The sequence below is a fragment of the Fundulus heteroclitus genome, chromosome 1 (assembly GCF_011125445.2).
Source record: "Fundulus heteroclitus isolate FHET01 chromosome 1, MU-UCD_Fhet_4.1, whole genome shotgun sequence".
Taxonomy (NCBI): Eukaryota; Metazoa; Chordata; class Actinopteri; order Cyprinodontiformes; family Fundulidae; genus Fundulus; species Fundulus heteroclitus.
This window is the reverse complement of record NC_046361.1, coordinates 31266145-31285233: the sequence shown is the minus strand read 5'-3', so window position 1 is coordinate 31285233 and position 19089 is coordinate 31266145. Positions and strand designations below refer to the sequence as shown.

General features: G+C 40.5%; 1 protein-coding gene across 4 annotated transcripts in view; it reads left to right on the top strand.

Moving 5' to 3' along the window:
• Nucleotides 1-2986: 2986 nt before the first annotated feature.
• The window catches only part of LOC105935207 (membrane-associated guanylate kinase, WW and PDZ domain-containing protein 3), a 92080-nt gene continuing 75977 nt past the window's right edge, over nt 2987-19089 (top strand). For 2 of the 4 annotated variants that reach the window (XM_036140801.1, XM_036140807.1), the window contains exon 1: nt 2987-3318. In XM_036140801.1, coding sequence (XP_035996694.1) covers nt 3236-3318 — 83 coding nt within the window. In that variant the 5' untranslated portion in view covers nt 2987-3235. The remainder of the gene's footprint in view (nt 3319-19089) is intronic. The other 2 variants (XM_021323110.2, XM_036140788.1) reach the window with 1 other exon arrangement.

Genomic DNA, 19089 nt, shown 5'->3' with positions numbered 1-19089 from the left:
TCCATCCATCCATCCTCTTCTGCTTATTCAGGGTCGGGTCGTGGGGGTAGCAGCCTTAGTAGGGAGGCCCAGACTTCCCTCTCCCCAGCCACTTGGGCGTCTTCCTCTGGGGGAATCCCAAGGCGTTCCCAGGTCAGCCAAGAAACATAGTCCCTCCAGCGTGTCCTGGGTCTTCCTCTGGGTCTCCTCCTGGTGGGACGTGCCAGGGAGGCGTCCAGGAGGCATCCTAACCAGATGCCAAGCCACCTCAACTGGCTCCTCTTGACATGGACAAACAGCGGCTCAACTCTGTGTAATCCCAATCTCGTTCCTTTGGTCACGACCCAAAACTCACGACCATAGATGAGGGTAGGAACGTAGATCGACCAGTAAATCGGAAACTTCACCTTTTGACTCAGCTCTCTCTTCACCACAATAGACTAGTACAGCACCTGCTTCACTGCAGACGCAGCACCATTCCTCCTATCAATCTCCTGTTCCATCTTTCCTTCATTCATGAACAAGATCCCGAGATACTTAAACTCCTCCACTTGGTGCAGGACATCCTCCTCAACCCGGAGAAGGCCCTCTAGCCTTTTCCGGGTATGATACCATAACTGCTCAACTGAGGAATGAAAATAACTCACTGAAAAATCCGGTCTGGGGCAAGAATGTTGACAACAACTAAATCAGAAATAAAATTAGAAATACTCTGAATTTTAATGTACTGTTAAAGTAAATGAACATGCCTAATATTCAAACAAGAATAGTTCTTGATTTGCAAAGGGGCATTTAATCCAATATTTGTAAGAGGTTGTGCTTTTATATTAGTTTTGTATGATTTATACATAGAATTTAGAGAAAACACAGAATAAATTGAGTTAATGTGGTTGTATATAAATGTGCACCTCAATAAAAACTGAATTTATTTCATAATTTTGGTTCAAAAGTTTAAAAGCATGCATGATATAGATTCAGTACATACAGGGTGATATATTTCAAGCTTTTATTTTAGTTAATTTGGATGATTATTGCTTCCAGCTAATAAAAAATATAAATATTGTTCTTATAAATGTAATATTACATGTAAACAATAACACTAAAAAATTATTTTCAATACAGACATGAAGGCCCACTGAAAAGTTTGTCCATGTGCTTTACCGTATATGCATTCAGTACTTGGAAACGTCTATTTTTGCCTGAATTACTGCAGCGTGGCATGGAGCGGATCCTGTAGCTCTTCTGAGGTGTTAAGGAGTCCCAGACTGTTTTAGTTGTAGACTTTATCTTGTCTGCATCGTTGGCTCTGATATCTCTTATCTTCCTCTTGACAGTCTCCCATTGATTCTCTGTGGGATTTAGTTCAGACCAGTTTGCTGGCTAATCAATAACTGTGATACCATGGTGCTTAAAGCAGATATTGGATCTTTTGACAGTGTAGGCATGTGCTGCAAAAAGAAATCTCCTGGTTGAAAGCTGTGTAACTTTGGACTTGATGAAACGCAATGGACCAACAACAGCAGATGACATGATTCACCATATCATTACTGGCCATTGAAACTTCACACTGGTCCTTCTGTGCCCCTCCACCTTTCTTCCAAACCCTGGGACCTTGACTTTGAAATGTAATACAAAATTTAATTTCACCTGAAAAGAGGACTTTGATCCACTGAGCAACAGTGTTTCTCTTTAGCCCAGGTATAACAATTTAAGAGCATTGTAATACATAAGGAGTGCGAAAGCTTTAGCCCACGTCCTGGGTGACACTTTGTCCTTCCACCTAACTTTCCATTAATACCCTTAGATACGCCCGTCTATGAACAGCAGGCTTCTTTAGCCACGAACTTTTGCGGTTTACCTGCCTTTTGGAAAGTGTCAGTGAATGTGTATGGGACAATGGTCAAGTCAGCAACTTTCCTCATCTTTGCATAGACTTTATCATGGCCATTACATAACATTTCTGTTTAATAGATAATTTTTAAATTGGTTGTATGCACATTTTTTTATTCTGTGAGAAACCTTTTTCAGTTTTTATTTGCTGTATGTCACGATCATCCAAGTGAACAAAATGATTGTATTAATATTAATCTCTGTGTGTGATTAAGCTATGTAAGTGTCTTACAGTAATGCTCTAATTCAGTCTGTAAGTTTTAAATTTTTCAACTCATTTTTTTTCAGCTTTGTGAACACAAATATAGCTTTATATCTGTTAATTATCACCACAGGGGGACATGGCCCAGCGCACATGGTGTTTTGGGAAACACTCAAGTTCCCATCTTGTTCTCACGCCTTTTTTCGTCCCGGAAGCAAAAATGAAGCGATGCTGCTGATGCAGGTAGGTTTCAGATGGGTGGGTGGGGGCGGTGTTTTAACTCTTTTTATTCTCCTCCCTCCTCTGCGAGACTCCCGAACTCCTTGCGATAACCTTCTCCGTTTGTTGTGTCATTGTTTCTCTGCGCCTAAGACAACATGTCAGGATCCTCCACCATAACCGCACTTTATTGCTGCATATCTACCTAAAGCTGCGCCACCTGCAGCAATGCGTCTGGGAACAAGTTCAGCAGCAAACTTAAAGCAGCCTTTGTGAAATTATTTTTTTTCTTTTCATTCTTTCTTTTTTTCTTAATCCTTCTATACTTTTATTAAATTGAAAAATATATGCTTCACTTCCCGGACGGTCTGGGAGAAAGGATCTGAGTCGAGAGAGGGGGGGAGCAGGGAATATGGAGGTAAGACAATAAATGGATTGTTCTGTGAATTACGCAAGTTAAAATAGCTCCTTGTGAGCAAGCCCATCCATCCTGTGTACGCTGTTTGGTCCCAACTGTGCAGCAGCTGCTGTAAAATTATAAGCGGCGCTGTCAGATTTGCCTGATAGTGTGTGTGCATGTGTGTGTCTGTGTGTGGTGTGTGTGTGTGTGTTTCCCTGTCTCTCTCTCTCCCTCTCTCTCTCCCCCCCTCTCTCTCTCCGCTCTCTGCCTCTCCACAAGATCACCACGGAGCTCTCAGAGCATCAGTAGTGTCCAAACATCCCGTCAGCCGCGCACGTCGTGCCTGACTTTCTCTTCTCTCCTGGGTTTGGCTGGGGGTGATCGCCTCTCCACATCATTTATCAGGACTCTCTTTGCTGCTGCCGCCGCCGCCGCTGCCGCTCCCGCTGCTGCTGCTGCTGCTTTTTTCTTTTTTCAAACCAAGCGATTCGTCCAAAAAAAAAAATATTAAAGTGCTGGCTTGTTCTTTAACCTCACCAGGGTCAATGTATATAGACGCGTTCAAGCGGATCCTCTTTGAAAGGCTGAACTGCTTGAAAAGAATGTGTGTGTGTCAGCGGCATGGCAGGTCAGTATTTTTTATTTTTTTCCCCCTTTTTATGCTTTCCCCCTAAATCTAAGAATGTGTGATGAGAATCAGAAATTCAGCTGTGTATGTTCGGAAGAGATGTGACTGACAGCATGGTGTCTGTGGTGAGTTTGCATCTGCAAAAAGTCAGCCGTGTTTTGGCTGAGAGTTCTTCTGCAGCTGGTTCTGTTTGTGCATGCAGGTAACATGTGGTTGTGGTCAGTGGATTTGACACGGGCCCGTGGGGCTCTTCACTCATGGCTGCACGACCTGGGGATGTCACCAGCCCTTTGGGAGGGGATTGTAGGACAGTTAGGCTGTACAAAGCGGGTGGCCATTGATGTTGAAGTTGAAACATCGGACATTTAAAAACATGTTTGCGCTGGTAATGAGAATCTGGACTGCGTTTGATCAACCTTTATTGATTTAAAATACTTGAACTAAAAATTATATGCTGAAAAGACTTTTTTTTTTTAAAGCACTATTGCCTTTTTTTCTACATGTGAAAACACGTATTACCTTATATTATTGTTATTTATGAAAGGGTTCTAAGCCCTCCTGTGTAAAGCCTGATTCTTTCTTGATGCATTGTGAGGTCCACTTTCCTGCCAAATTACATAATTTCAGAAACCACGCCCATCTGTACAGCCTCCACTCCGCCTAAATGTTCTGCACCGCGCCGCTAATCAAACTAAGCGGACAGTCCCGTGTGGAAAAACATGGCGGATGAGCCATGGTGGAGTTTCGCCATTATGATCTATACCGGAAGCACAATCCGTCATTTGCGCACGTGCCAACAGAATAACTTACGGGAAGTCAATTTTTCGTTTTACTTACTTTTTTTTCTTCTTTTATCTTATTTTGGGTGGGGTGTTTCTTTTTTTTATTCCATTGTAATTGTGTGACTATTGCATGATTTAAAGGGAATAACAAAAATACAGAAATAAAAAAATGGTTAAATCGCATTTCTGTGGACTCTTTGACTGCTCTGACCGTCACTCAGAGCAAACATTTTAATTCATTCGAATATTTTATTTACATTATACTTAACTGTGCACTCCAACAGTGTTGATCAGAGAATGGATCCGTTTGCCGTCTTCCTTCCCCTGCAGTTATGTTTTTGCAAGAAATTAACTATGTGATCTACCGTAACAACAAGGTCAATTGTCTGTGATGGGTTCACTCGTCACTGTATATTTTTCGTACAAAATAATGACAGTTGTTGTAAAGTGAACCATAGAATTTTGTAGGAAATCCTTTTTTTTCTGGTCCTTTTTAAACTAATAAAGTGCGTTCAACGGCGACCCCGAGATTGTTCTGTTTGCGCAGATTATCGTGACTGCCCCAAAAGGGAAAAGGAGAAATTAAAAATGTTGGAAACATATACGCTTGCTGTAGGTGCCCCACACTGCCCCCTCTAGTCTAGGAGGATATTGGTCAAGCATCTAACAAGGTTAAGTCCCACCTGGAGTACTTCTCTCGCCTTGTCCCATCATCCTAGACGACATTGTTTTTCTCCCAGGTCTACTTTTTGGGTTGTTGCCTGAATAAACATGACCACCTGCAGAAAACCTGTAGAAATAGTCATCTGCAGTGATATTAACCATTTACGCACAATAACGGAAAGTTGAATGGAAATAAAAAGCATGCATGATCTCAATGTTCTTGTGCAATACCAGTGCATCTCAAAGAATTGGAAAATCACTGAAAAGTTCATTTAATTCAGTAACTCAATTGAATAGGTGAAACACATTATAAACATTCTATCATAATTTATTTTGATTATGATCATTCTTCTAAGAAATTTAAAGTGTGAGTTTTAATTTCTTAGAAGATTTCAAATTTTACAAAAGACCAATAAAACAAATTTGATAGTAAAAAAGGAAAAAAAAGATACAGTACCTGCTTAAAGATTGTTATTTACAAAAGGTATTTCTAATCTCACACATGAGAAGGCAGATTTTGATACTAGATGTGCTGAGATGTACCTGTAATGTAATTTTCTGAGAAACGGAATTGAAAAGGAACATGAAATGGATAAATACAATACAAACAAAATCACATTTTCAATGCTTTATTGGTACACATGAGTCCAATAAAACGTTTTTATAGTGACTATAAAAATAATAAAGACTTTTATTATTTTGAAAGCTCCCTTTGAGATAGATTTTTTTCTGAAAAATGTAAAGATGGCAGCATAGCCATAGATTAGAAAAAGAAAACCAAGGAAAAGTATCATCAGAAAAAGGTAAAAGGAATTTGGAACATTTTGATTTAAGATAACTATAGAAGTTGACACAAAATTAAAGCCAACCAAAAAGCTGAAACTATGGAGAAAATATGTATACATACTTATATGATGAATGGGGGGGCGATATGGGGTGCATGGGAAGGGGCACCATTTGTTCGAGAACTGCGGTTGGATGTGTGAGTGCATCTGAATGCAGGAATAGCTTGTGCAACGTTCCTACTCCCTTTCTTATATTTCGTTTTAAATTTTCAATCTCCTCTACAAATTACCTTAATGAAACCTAAACAGAAGCCTTTGCTCAAAACACCTGCTCCCATTTAGCCAGCAATAACTCACACTTTCAAATATATTCTGCACTTCAACGCCAGGTGCGTGTGCATGCACGTGCACAAGAGCGTGCACCAAGGCGCCTCGCAACACTTTTAGTGTGACAGTTTGGTGAGTGCCTGTCGCTGTGCGTTTAGGGTGTGTCCCGGTTTGAAAACCTCAGGCTGCTCCCAAAGTAATGAGCGCCCTGACCTGGACATGCATCAGCAATGGAATTTGAGGCACATTCAAGGTAACGCTACTCATAAAATGTAACGCACTTGTCAGAGGAGGAGATGTATGTGATGTGGGATTGTCAGCACATGCAGTTCTCATCCTCCTCACACCTCTTGTTATGGGAGCTCGGCAGCTGCTGCCACACTTTAGCCGAGCCGAACCTCTGGGTTTTGCTCTGTGTTTTGTCTTCCTGCCTCGTTCCGGCTCTCAGCCCAGGTTTGAGCCGCTAGTAAGTGGAAATTCATGTTGACGTATAAGCACGACTCCCCCGTTTTACTGCTAACAAGAGGGGTGGATGAAGTGAGGGGGCACATCCAGCCTGTCTGTCGTGGTAACGCGTGTCATCCGGGGAGTTGTTGATTGTCTAATTATGTTTCTCCTGCGTCCTTCGTGCGTCTTGCATATTCATGCTGCTGTTTTGAGGTGAAGTGAATGTGTGCGGGTGTGTGTGTGTGTGTGTGTGTGTGTCCGTGTGGTGTGTGTGCTTGGTGGTTTACCCTTGACAGTGCAGGTCTACGCAGGCACATTCCCCCATCTGTGGTCCAAACCTTTGCTCCCAGCCACCGCATTTGAATTCTGCCGTTGTAGCCTGCTCTATTCTTAGTTCTCAACTCTTTTGTGTGCAGTCTGGTATGAAAAAAAAAACAACAACAACAACAACACATCCACGCCGTGCGCATTGCATATTTAGAGATTGTCTTTGATCAAGCGGAGCACATTAAGCGCTTTGCCCCCAAACTTTTTCCAGGCGGTTCAGAAACTAGTCACCGACCAGGCGTGGAGTCGGAGCTTTCACGCTGTCGTATTTGAAATGTCAAGGAGGCAACGAGTGTATCCTTGAGTGAGATCTGAGTTGGACAACTGGGATCAATATCAGGAGGAGAGACAGGCAGCAGGAGCAGGAGAGGGTCACCTTCATCCATCCCTACTGAATCAGCAGTATCTCTCCTGCTCGAACACAACCACACGGTGCACGCTCAAAGGCCTGCTTAGGTTACAAAACTACGACCTCACAAAAAACGCTCATTATAGTGAACTGAACCTTTCCCCCCCGTTCGCTTCTGAATTATTCATTTTGTCGTTATGATATCAGCCGTTCCTTTATGAGGCTGCAGCACGCCCCTCTGTGTTTACTCTCTTCGGTCGTTCCTCCCGGGCTGGATCCATTTTTCTGTTTCATCCACCTTTAATTTTCCTAATCTCTCTCGCGCTGCGTTCGCCCCCTCCCCGCGTCCCTTATCCATCAGATAGTCAAGGAGCCGCTCTGCTCCGTTTAATTAAAACGCTACCTCGTCCTGATGAGAGCTAATCTGGAATCTCAGTGAGTGGTGGAACACAAAAGTAGTCACGCCCCAAGAACCGTTTCCTGTTTTTTCACATTTACAGCTACAAACATTGTGTTTTATCAACGTAAACTTGTTGGAGGGGGGAATAACAATGGGTTTTCAATTACTCTTTTTCCCCCCCCAAAAAAAACCCTGAAAGTAGTGCCATTGATTTGTGTTCAGTCCCCTTGAGTCAAAACTTTCTAGAATCAAGTCTTTTTTGGTACGTGTGTACCAGTGTTGCACATCTAGAGACTCAGAGTCTAGACTTTGACTGGGCCACTCCAACACATGGATATGCTTTTATCTGAACCAGTCTCTTTCAGTCTCTCTGTTGTATGTTGTTTCAGGATTGCCCTGTATTAAGTTCTCACCATATTCTTATCCACTGCTGTGAAAGAAGCATCTCCAGAAGCAGGATGATGCCACCAACGTGCTTCACAATGGGGATGTTTGATATCAGTTTTAGCCATGCATAGCAACTTGCATGCCAGTCAAAAAGTTTCATTTTGGTTTTATGTAACCATAGCACCATCTCTCATATGTATCCATTGTCCTTCAAATGACTTGATGGAAAATGTAAAAGGGACTTCTTCTGACTTTCTATTCACGGTGGGTTTCTACTTCCCACTTTTCCATACAGGGCAGATTTGAGGAGTATTTAACAAATACAGTTGTCCCGTCAACATATCCTCCTGCATGAGCTGTTTAGCTCTTTAGCCAATAGCATTTCTTGCATGAATGGTGCCTAGGGCGAGCCCGTCCTTCTGCCGCCGGCCCCCACCCCCGACCAGTCAAAATGTAGGAAATCCTTTAAATTCTGGGGCAGTGTCAAATGCAGTGCATTCCCAGAAAAAGCACTTAAACTAAGCTGCCTGTTCCAAGCAGCAAGAAGAGGGCAAAAACTCTTAATTAACTTCATGTGCATAAAAGGAATAGAAAACTTGTTCAAGGCAGAACTGACAGATAAGTTTTATTTCTTATCAAGGGCTTATTCGCCCCTCTTTCTAATGCCCCCCTGGGCAACTGCCCATGTGACCCATATCAACAACCATCACCATCCACAGCCCCTCCAGAGTTATCATGGACAGCTTGGCTGCTTCTCTGAATAATACCCTCGTTGTTCCATATGTCCGTTTAGTTGTACGGCCAATTCTTGGTAAGTTTTACAGTTGTAGCAGAAGTGTTCAGTTTATGTTAATAGTGGATCGAACATGTTTAATGTTTAAAGTTGAGGTATATCTTCTCTTTTAAACCTCTCCACATCTTTATTCCCATCCAGTCGTGTGATTCAGCTGTATTTACTTGAGAGTTAATGACAAACAAGTAGACTTTATTTACCAATTAGATTCAATTCAATTCAATTTTTATTTATATAGCGCCAATTTATGGCACTTTACAAAGTCAAAGTTTAATATTATACAGATTGATCAAAATTACTTATGAAGGCAATTGGTTGCATAGATTTTAAGGTTATCAGAGTAAAAGTGAATGAATACAAATGTATGCCACACATTTCACAAATTTTTATTTTAAAAAAAGTCCAAATTAAACCCTTTATCATTTCACTTCCACTTCACAATTATGCTTTTTTTATGGACCTGGTACATAAAATCCCAATAAAATAGACTGAAGTTTGTGGTTATGTCAAAACGTGAACAAAATCGACGGGTAGGAACACTTTAGTGAGGTACTGTAATTGACGACCTGTTGTCAGAGTGTTTTTTTTCTGCAGAAAACATAGAAGTGTGCACAACACTGTGCTGCATTCCCCCCTGCCTTGACCTTGATCCCCTGACTCTAAATATACAGTTCCCCCCAGAGGGAGCATCAGTGCACTGGTGTTATCCTTCCAGGTGTGTCTGAGAACGTTTGCGCTCATCAATGATTCAATCTTTCTGCGGTCAACACCGGAGCAGCTTTAGTGGCTCAGTTAAATCACACACTGTTGTGAATTTGGGATTTATGGAGTGCAACGGATGTACTTTTTATTTCACGTGCTGTAGACTTATCTGCTTTTTATCTTCTGATTAAGTGTGTTAGCAAGCAAAACGCCCTCTGTAAACGACAGAAAGGGGATATTTTTGTGTGTGTTTCTCAGCTCACACGCGTTTAATCTTTTATTTCTAAATCTGTCACCGCTATCTGTTTTGTGTTGAGCAGTCCCGTGCCCTAGATTTGAAAGTGAGCGAGCATCAGTGAGGTTTACTACACCCCGCGATGCTTGTGCGCTCCAGTGTAAATGTTGGGAGGGAGATGTCAGAGCGTGCATATAAAACTAGACGTTAACGAACCGGCAGAGTTTGCTGGATTTTCTTTTTTTCGCCTGATTGCCTTTCCACTAGTATTTAATTTCAAATGAATTTAGGGCCTCTGGTTATTTAAGATGATTTACTTGGCTGACCCCCTGCACTAACACAGGAAGATGCTGTAGGATTAGCAGCAGTGTGCTTCATCACGTTTCAATGATGACAGGACCTTCGTTCAGTGTTGGGCGGATTTGGAAAAAACATTTTTTTCCCTCATCGCTACTTTTCCTAAAATATCTTTTAATATAAATTAGGCATGAGGCACTTCAGAGATTTAATTAATAAAATAAGATCTTTTATTTCAGCTATTTGTTAAACATTTTAAAACTATCAAAATTACAAATAAAGAAAGAAAAGTTTTTAAAGATAATCTCAATCATTTATAATTCTAAGCAAGCGTGTTTTTATTATGCTGTGGTTTAGTTGTCTTTAAGATGTGTTAAGAATGTGATTTTGAACCTTATGTATCTGTTCTGGATTGCCTGATAAGGACAAGTAAATGTCATGCATGTGTAATGACAAATCCGGTATATTTAAGATGATTTCAGTTTTGTTTCAAAACTCAACTATAATCAAACATTTGCCAATTTTGGTACTATCACCAAATACATTTAATAAAATTTAATGAAAATCAGTTGGAATCAATACATGTTGTTAAACTGGTAAATTTTCAAAGCATTGCATCTTATCTACATTTGCAAGTTGGCTAGTAGTTTATGACTAGCATATTTTATCAATCTTTACAATGAAATGCTTGTGCATGTCAGGCATCTGTCAAAAAATGTATATTGTGAAAGTAACAACGACGCGGGTAACTGAGAATTAGCCCATGGATATGACAAACCTATGAAATATGAATACATTTATTGTGTTTAATTTAGGTTTGGGAGCAGGGTCTGACCTTAATCACATCTCTAACAACACTGCAGTCTATACCCAACTCACCTGTTCAGCAGCATTCGTCATGTTCTTTCAAACCCCACCCTTCCTCATTCTCAACCCTTCACAGCTTCATACCTCATCCCTCTTATAATCTGTCGCCCCCATCTCATTCTTTATCACTCTCATTTATATTCCTGCAACCATTTGATTCCTTATTTAATCCCATTCCTTAAACCAGTATGTTTATCATTCTCATTCCCCTTATACCTCCCATCTCTCACTTATTCTCATCCCTCTTTAACTCATTCCATCACCTCTCTCATTTATTATCCCTCTCATCCCTATTCCATCATCCTTCTCACTCTCATTCTGTCCCATTGATCCTCTTCCTCATTAATCATCCCACTTACCCATCATTGAGTCAGCTCCCTCGTATCACTGCACCCTCACTCCTCACATTCATCACCTCCTTGTTGCTCATTCTTCGTTCAATCTTCTCATCCCTTTTATTTATCTACCCTCATCCCTCCCAATCATTTCCCCCTCATCCCCTTTTACACCTCATACAATAATGTCACTCTTATCTGGATTATCTCACCCCTCTCATCCCTCATTCAACATCATTCCTATTTTCTTTAATTACTTCAACTTTATCATCCAACATTCCTACCATTCCTTGTGTCTCCAGTTCCTTCTTTAATCGCATCCCTCTCATCTCTATTACCCCCCACCTCCCATCTCTCATTCACCTACACCCCTCTCCTTTCTTATAATGTTCCCTCCTTCCTCTCATCTCTTATTTGACATATTCTCAATTACAAACATTCTTCACCCCTTTTATGGTTCATCAGTCTCATCTCTTTTCCCGCATCCTTTCATTCCTCATTAAATCTCATCCTTCATCCCTCTCATCTGTATTTCCTCCTCCCTTTGACTCTTCAATGATCCCTGCTCCCCTTCCTCTCATCCCAAAGACCTCACCCCACATCATTACCTCCTTTAAGACCCGCCCATCCATCTTTAATCCCTCTCATCTTCCTCATTCTTTTATCCAGCTAGTCATCAATTATCCACTATTTGTTCTTCTGTATTATTAGTAGCATCTGGGGAGCCCCCCACTCTGAGCCTCCATCTCTAAAGACTCCATCAGCAAACTTCCCCACATTGTCGTCCATAAATCTTTGAACCCACACTGTTGCATCATGGTCCCTGTTGGTGAACGGCGGTCTGAACACATCTTTTTCTATATAAATAATCAACATCCCATAACACTTGAGTGTTTGATTTAAAGTCACAGTGATTAGGTGGTTAATCCAGAAATGAATCAATTCCTTTTTGTAACCATATTAAAAATGACTGCTGTATATTCAGACCTTAAAAAGAATCCCATTCCTTTTCGATTGTTTATTCACTGCCAGTATTCGCCGAGGGAACAAATGAAGCCTCAGACATTCTGGTCACACTTTAGCTGACAGAACACACAGTCAGTCCATCAATATACACCAAAATTCACATTTAGGGAAGACAGCCACTCACTGCACTGAACTTTCAGTGTGCATGCTTTTAATACAAAAAAGGCTCACGGAAAATTAAAGAGCAATCTAGCTGAGCTAATTTTGTTACTGCAGACTTCATTTAGAGCATAAATAATATTCAGTTTCCCAAAAAAGAAACTGTCTCTTCATAAATTTCTGGTGTTTTTATTCTTTGGTTGGCACATTTAAATCTTATAGGTTATCAAACAAATGTTAATATCATGCAAAGATAACCTGGTAAAATGCAAAAAGGAGTTTTTGAATGATGATTTCAATTAAAGAGAAACAAGCAATGCAAACAATCCTTGCCCTATGTGAAAATATAATTGCCCCTCTTGTTGAATCATGAATTAACTGATTGACTACAAGTTTTTTGGTTCAACCTCAGTTGTTAAATGTCGGTCTGATTACCAAACCTGTAGAATGAAGAAATTTCTGAAATCTGGCAACATGTCATAATCTCAAAACTATCTAAAAATGCAGCACATCGTACCCCAATCTACAGAAATTTGACTATAAATGAGAAATAAAGTCATTGATATCTATCGGTATGGGCACAGAGCGATTTTAAGGGATTTGTGACTCCGGTAAACCACAGTGAAGTTGCAAAAGAACCCAGAACGACATCTAAAGAACCGTGGACCTCATCTGAGGTGCATCTTGTTACACCTGGCATAAAACTAACCCAGCATTTTAGAAAAAATATAACCCTGACAGCGAAACATGGTGGTTAGTGTGATGGTTTGTGGCTGCTTTGTTGCTCCAGGGTCTGGACAACTAGCTGTGATTCATGGCACCGTGAACTCTGCTCTCTACCAGAAAACCCTGCAGGAGAGTCTTTGACCATCTGTTTGTGACCTCAGGCTCAAACCCACTTGGGTTTAGCAGTGGAAAAAAGATCTGGAATACATAAGCAAGTCCACCTCTGAATGGCTCAAAACTGTCCAAATGAAAAGATTTGAAGTGGGCATGGCATTGGTTAAGGCTTTAAAAGACATAACTGTAATATTTTTCTTGGTTTTAATGCTTCTCAATACTTTGACACTGTTGATTTTAAGATATTGACTGACAGACTGGGAAAGTGTTTGGGTCTGTCTAATGATGCTCTAGATGGGTCAAAATATTATTTGGCAAATACATACTGTATTTCGCAATAATAAATCTGAGTAAACAAGGATCATGTGTGGGGTTCCGCAAGGCAATGCCCTCGATTCTGATTTATTCAATGTTTATATTCAATTCAACCCATTTTCCAACACGCTTCATCCCTATTGGGGTCGCAAGGGGTGCTGGTGCCAATCTCCAGATGTCAATGGGCGAGAGACGCAGTACACCCTGGACAGGTCGCCAGTCTGTCACAGGGCAACACAGAGACAAACAGGACAAACAATCATTCACACGCACACTCACACTTAAGGACAATTTAGAGAAGCCAATTAACCTAACAGTCATGTTTTTGGACTGTGGGAGGAAGCCTGAGTGCTCGGAGAGAACCCACGCATGCACAGGGAGAACATGCAAACTCTATGCAGAAAGGCCCAGAGTTGGATGTGAACCCAGAACCTTCTTGCTGCAAAGGCACAGTGCTACCCACTGCACCACTGTACACTTCAATACAATTCAATTTTATTTATATAGCGCCAGTTCATGAAACATGTAATCTCAAGGCACTTTCCAAAATCAAATTCAATCAGATTATACAGATTGCATCAGATTATACAGGTTGGTCAAAAACTTTCCTCTCTAAGGAAACCCAGCAGGTTTCATCAAGTCTCTCCAAGCAGCATTCACTCCTCCTGAAAGAGCGTAGAGCCACAGTGGACAGTCGTCTGCATTGTTGATGGCTTTGCAGCAATCCCTCATACTGAGCAAGCATGAGGCGACAGTGGAGAGGAAAACTCCCCATTAAAAGGAAGGAAAAACCTCCAGCAGAACCAGAACCAGGTTCAGTATGAACGGTCATCTGCCTCGGCCGACTGGGGGTTAGAGAAGACAGAGCAGAGACACAACAAGAGAGACAAACAAGCACAGAAGCACACATTGATCCAGTAATCTGTTCTACATTATATGGTAATAGCGGGTGATCTGTCTCCCCTGGATGAAGTCACAGTTAACAGAACGTCAGACCAGGTGTACCTACTATAAAGAAAAAAAAGGAGAGAACAAAAAGTTCAATGCTGAAATGACAACAATCTTATATGCTCCCCAAAACTCAGATTATGGTGCATTACAACATCGCTTACCACACACAGATAGCACACAGCTTTATATTTCTCTATCACCTCATGACCACAGTCCCTGAAGGTTACTAAGGAACTGTGTCCTTAGTATGACTAAGAGGATGGGTCAAAATTTCCTCAAACCTAATACAAAAGAGACAGCCTTTGGTTTCGGTCCCGAGCACAACTGCAAGGTTAGATGTCGGTACTCAACTAGAATTAATGCTTATGGATTCAAACCCAAATTTTAACATCCCCAGCATATAACCAAAGTGAAAACATAGCCAGTGTGAAGGGTTACCTTTCAAGAGGGGACACAGACAAAACAGTGTATTGTTTTGTTTTCAGCAGACTACTGTGACTGGGTCTGTACTGGTCTTTGTAAGAATATCATCAGGCAGCAGAGACTCATCCTAAACGCTGCTGCCAGAGTCCTGGCAACAGCAGGAAATGTGATAATTTCCCACCAGTCTTTAAAATCTGCACACTATCCTCCTGTTTTTTTTTTAAAGAAAATACTTTAAAACCTTGTCTTTGGCACAAACTGAATGTTCTTTTGCCTAAATACAGTTTAAAGTTACTCGTCTGTCAGGCCCACTCAGGTAAACAGTGACCAGTTTTCACAGAGTTCCCAGGACTAGAACTAAACGAGGGAAAGCAGCATTTAGTTCCTATATTTTACAGGTCTGGAACCAACTCATGAAAACATGATATTTGAAGAAAATTGGTCTCTTCTTTAAATCAGGACCGAAATATTGCTGTTTACCATAGCTTTTCCATAAAGGTTACTTTATTAGTTCATGTCTTAGCCGTTTTGTTTTGCATTCCGATTTTCACAATTTCATGTTACTTTAATTCTCTAAACATATTTCTTGCTTTTGATATAATTTCATTACCGCCGTCAATTTTCCTGTGAAGTACTCATTAGCAACATTTCACAGCAAAAGCTGATTGCGTTAAAAGTTGGCTCACCTGTACAAAAGTTGCAAAAAGTCGGCTGTGGTCAAAGCCGATTATGTCAGCGAGCGATCTGTAAGCTGAGAGTTGGCTTTGATGAGGATGAGGCCCGGCATCTAGATAGACATCAGGAACATGTGGAGAATCACGAGAGCTGACAGTCGTAGCTTTCTTCTTCCAGCCAGACACATTTTATTGATAACAAGGAAAGGGGGAGAATGTCTATGCATTGAAAACAACACTGCACTCAAAAAGAAAACTGTCGTTAAAACAATTATTTCTAGCCACCTTTCTTTTCTGTGGACGTATTTAAATAAAAACAGCCTTTCAGTTGTTATTGTCTTGGCTCAAGCCCAGCTAAGCATGCTACTTCCTGGCAGGGAGTGGATTTGTGAGTGCTGTGGATTTATAACAGTCAGAGAAAGTAATTGTGCATCTCAATAATTGCTTTTCTTTCTTCTTACAATAATTGGGAGCAAAAATGTGATAGAAATTAGTTAGGTTTTCTTGCATTTCTAAGGAAACCCTTTCAGTGGAAAAGTGTGCATTTTAAACTTTACCTTGAAATAAATCTTTCAGAGCAAAGTGTTGTTTTCACAGCCCGGCTAGAACTAATTTAAACAAAGCAATTCAATTATTCATTTATCTTAATTAATGTGGATTGCTTACAGCCCTTTTTCACTTGAAGGTCTTTCAAGAAAATCATTTGGCCCAGTGTCAAAACCTATTCCCTCTTGTTTCAGCTTCCCTGCTCCAAGTTGACATTGAAATATTTAGGTTTAGATCAAATTTCATTTCTATAACCTTAATAATCCCCCATCGCCCCATACAACAACTCATATATTTTCTGCCAAGGGATTTCGTTTAGAGTTACCTCTTGCCTGCATGTCTAATTAATGCTATCCTTGCCCAGCCTGGGAAGGAACGTCTACAGTTAATAGGTGAACAGCAATGGGCCGTTCCTCAAATGACGTCACATTTACCTTGAGACAGCTCTGGTTCCCCAGATGGTCAGACAAGAAGAGGGCACACTAGAATGGCAATAACCATTTATAACATTTTGGAAGATGACAACGTCCCAGGAGCCTCATTTCAACCTGCTTTAATCGAGAAACCCAGCATAGACCAGATTAAACATTGGTTGAAATGTAGAGGCCTCAAAATAAGCGGAAAGAAAGCAGTATTAGTAGAAAGGTAGGACAGTCTGCCCTCTCCTTCCTCACAACAGATCAAACGTGAGGAAGAAACCCGCTGAATCCGCATAGAATTACGACTAATACTGAAAAAAAAGTTATTACAGGTCTGTGTTTCAAATTAATATAGGGCTTATTGCAGAAAATACACTTAAAAACAGTTTATTCTCTAAAGTTGCAAAGTCAATCATCCCGCTGAAATCAGACACTAATAGCTCGGCCAGAAAAAGACGTTCTGTCGGGAAAAAAACGCCAAGCCCAAAAAAACAACTTCACGCTCAAAAACCAACCCAAGAAACCACAACCGCTGACTCATAAAAGTTACCAGCGACGTTAGAGAAAAAAACAGCCCAAAGTTGCTCATAATGAGCAGACTAAGCAACACTGAAGCTCACATGAACTACATGATGATGTTTTCATTCCGCTGGGAAAAAGCCAAATAAACGTAGCCTACCTGCACAGGCGCTGCAGTTGCTCAAGTGTTGGCTCCTTCCCACCGAGGAAATGTAGAGACCACATTTAGGTGTCTTTGGTCAGATTGCATTGTAAAGTCCACTTGGTTACAAGCTTGTATCCAACACTGACATTTCTCACCAATCATTTGGGGTTAAATCAATGTAAAACACTCCATATGGTCACGACCACTGTTTCGAGAGTCACTCTGACAGATACCTACGCAGCGGTGTGTTGTTGTTGCCATAATATGTTTGTTAAGGTGATATTCAGGGCAGAAATATTCACTAGTTGACTCATACAAGTGGGCCATGGTCCCCCCTGCCCACCCCTTGGTGGCGCCACTGCACAGCTGTATCCATGACCAGTCTGATGTGTTACTTCCTGTTTTGTCTTCGTCACGTCGTTGATTCACTAATGTTCTCTTACCAAACCTCCAAAGCTTTCTCAGAACAGCTGTGTATTTAAACTGTGATTAAATTACTGATGAAGTCACTTCTGAAGACAGTTGGTTGTGATAGATTTTATTTTTGGCACACTTCATAGGACCAGTGTTCCACAGCAGACTATTATCACAATGCAGCAGTTCAAATGTATAGTTGGTTACATTGTACGGTTGCAATGCATGTAAAAATAAATTAGTGTTTGGCCTTCTTTTATTAACTTATGTAATATATATATTTTTTATCAATTTAACTCTTATTTAACCATAAATTAAGTTAAGTTGAGAACTAACTCTCATTCACAGTGATGACCCGGCTCACAGGCAGCATGAAGATCAGAAACAAAATACAAACAAAGAACATGAGAAATCACAGATAAGGGAAATATAAACTATATACAAGCAGGCGTATGTGAAGTTTATGGGAGAGTTATTGCCAAACAGAAAAACTGTGTTTGCACAGCTGTTTATACTCTACACTCAGATCACTCAGATGAATACTCGCCTCTGGCATAAGTTTTATGCTCCGTGCGTAGAGAGTTACTCTGAGCAAATAAAACAGCATACACCCAAGAGTAGCCTCCAAGTAAAACGTGTATTATACTGCCTGATTGCTTTGGTTAGAAGTTACAGCTGAGGGCCGACGATGGGATCTGTAAAGATCCCGAGCAAGTCGCTGCTGCGGAAGAAGCTAGTGAAACACGACACGTGTTTGTCAGCTCTTTTCTGACCTAAAGGTCAAAAATCTCAATGCAGCATTCTTTTTATAGGGCTGGAAATCTTGAAATCCTATATTGCGCTTCCCTAACCGGATGTTTATGACTGTAATTCATGTAATTCATATGCAGTTTGTTATTTTTTGCTTCACTTACAATTTGGCTGGATAGAGACAGTAATGTTGCTTTGTTCACTGCTGTTGTCTTTGCAAATATCCATGTTGATCGTGCTTACCTATACACTAGTATTTGGTCCAACAAAGAAAGAAAAAAAGGTATTTTTGTAGAAATTAGTCCTAATGGACTTTGTCATTTCTTGGAATGTAATTAAAAATGAAGATGACTCATTCTGTGCTTTGGGCCATGCTCTAATTTATATCCACTGAATCACCTTCTCAAATCTAAAAATTTTCAGCTAAGCTGACATACTGCGGTGGTCTGTGTGTGTACAGGCCAGTGGTGCTGACCAATCAGAGCAGTCCTGGGTTTTACTGAGATGGCTGGCCTCTTTAGGTTCTGGTTTAAAAGGCAACCTGTAAATAACATGCACCACTTATAAGAAGTGCAGATAAATATGTGATTTTAGTCACCTGTTAGAGAAAACGTCTTTTGAACTGTTATTAAGCCAGGAGGCATCCAATGGTAGTTCTGGGACATTTTTAGTTGGAATCCAAGTGACTGTCTGTGTTGAAGCGTTTTGAGTGGACAGAAATACTCGAAAGTGCTGCACAATAAACACTGTTGTGTCTTTGTTTGATTTTAGATAACTTATCTGTGATATCTGTAAAACCGTGGCTTTGAAATAATCATGGTAAGATTTTTTTTTTTTTAAAAACCTGAAAGGTGCTTAGTGCAAGTTTTGAAGTTAAATATAATTTATTTTCCTTCATATACATGTCCTTATAGTATATCTGATTCTGATTCTTATAATTGCCCGACTAGTAAA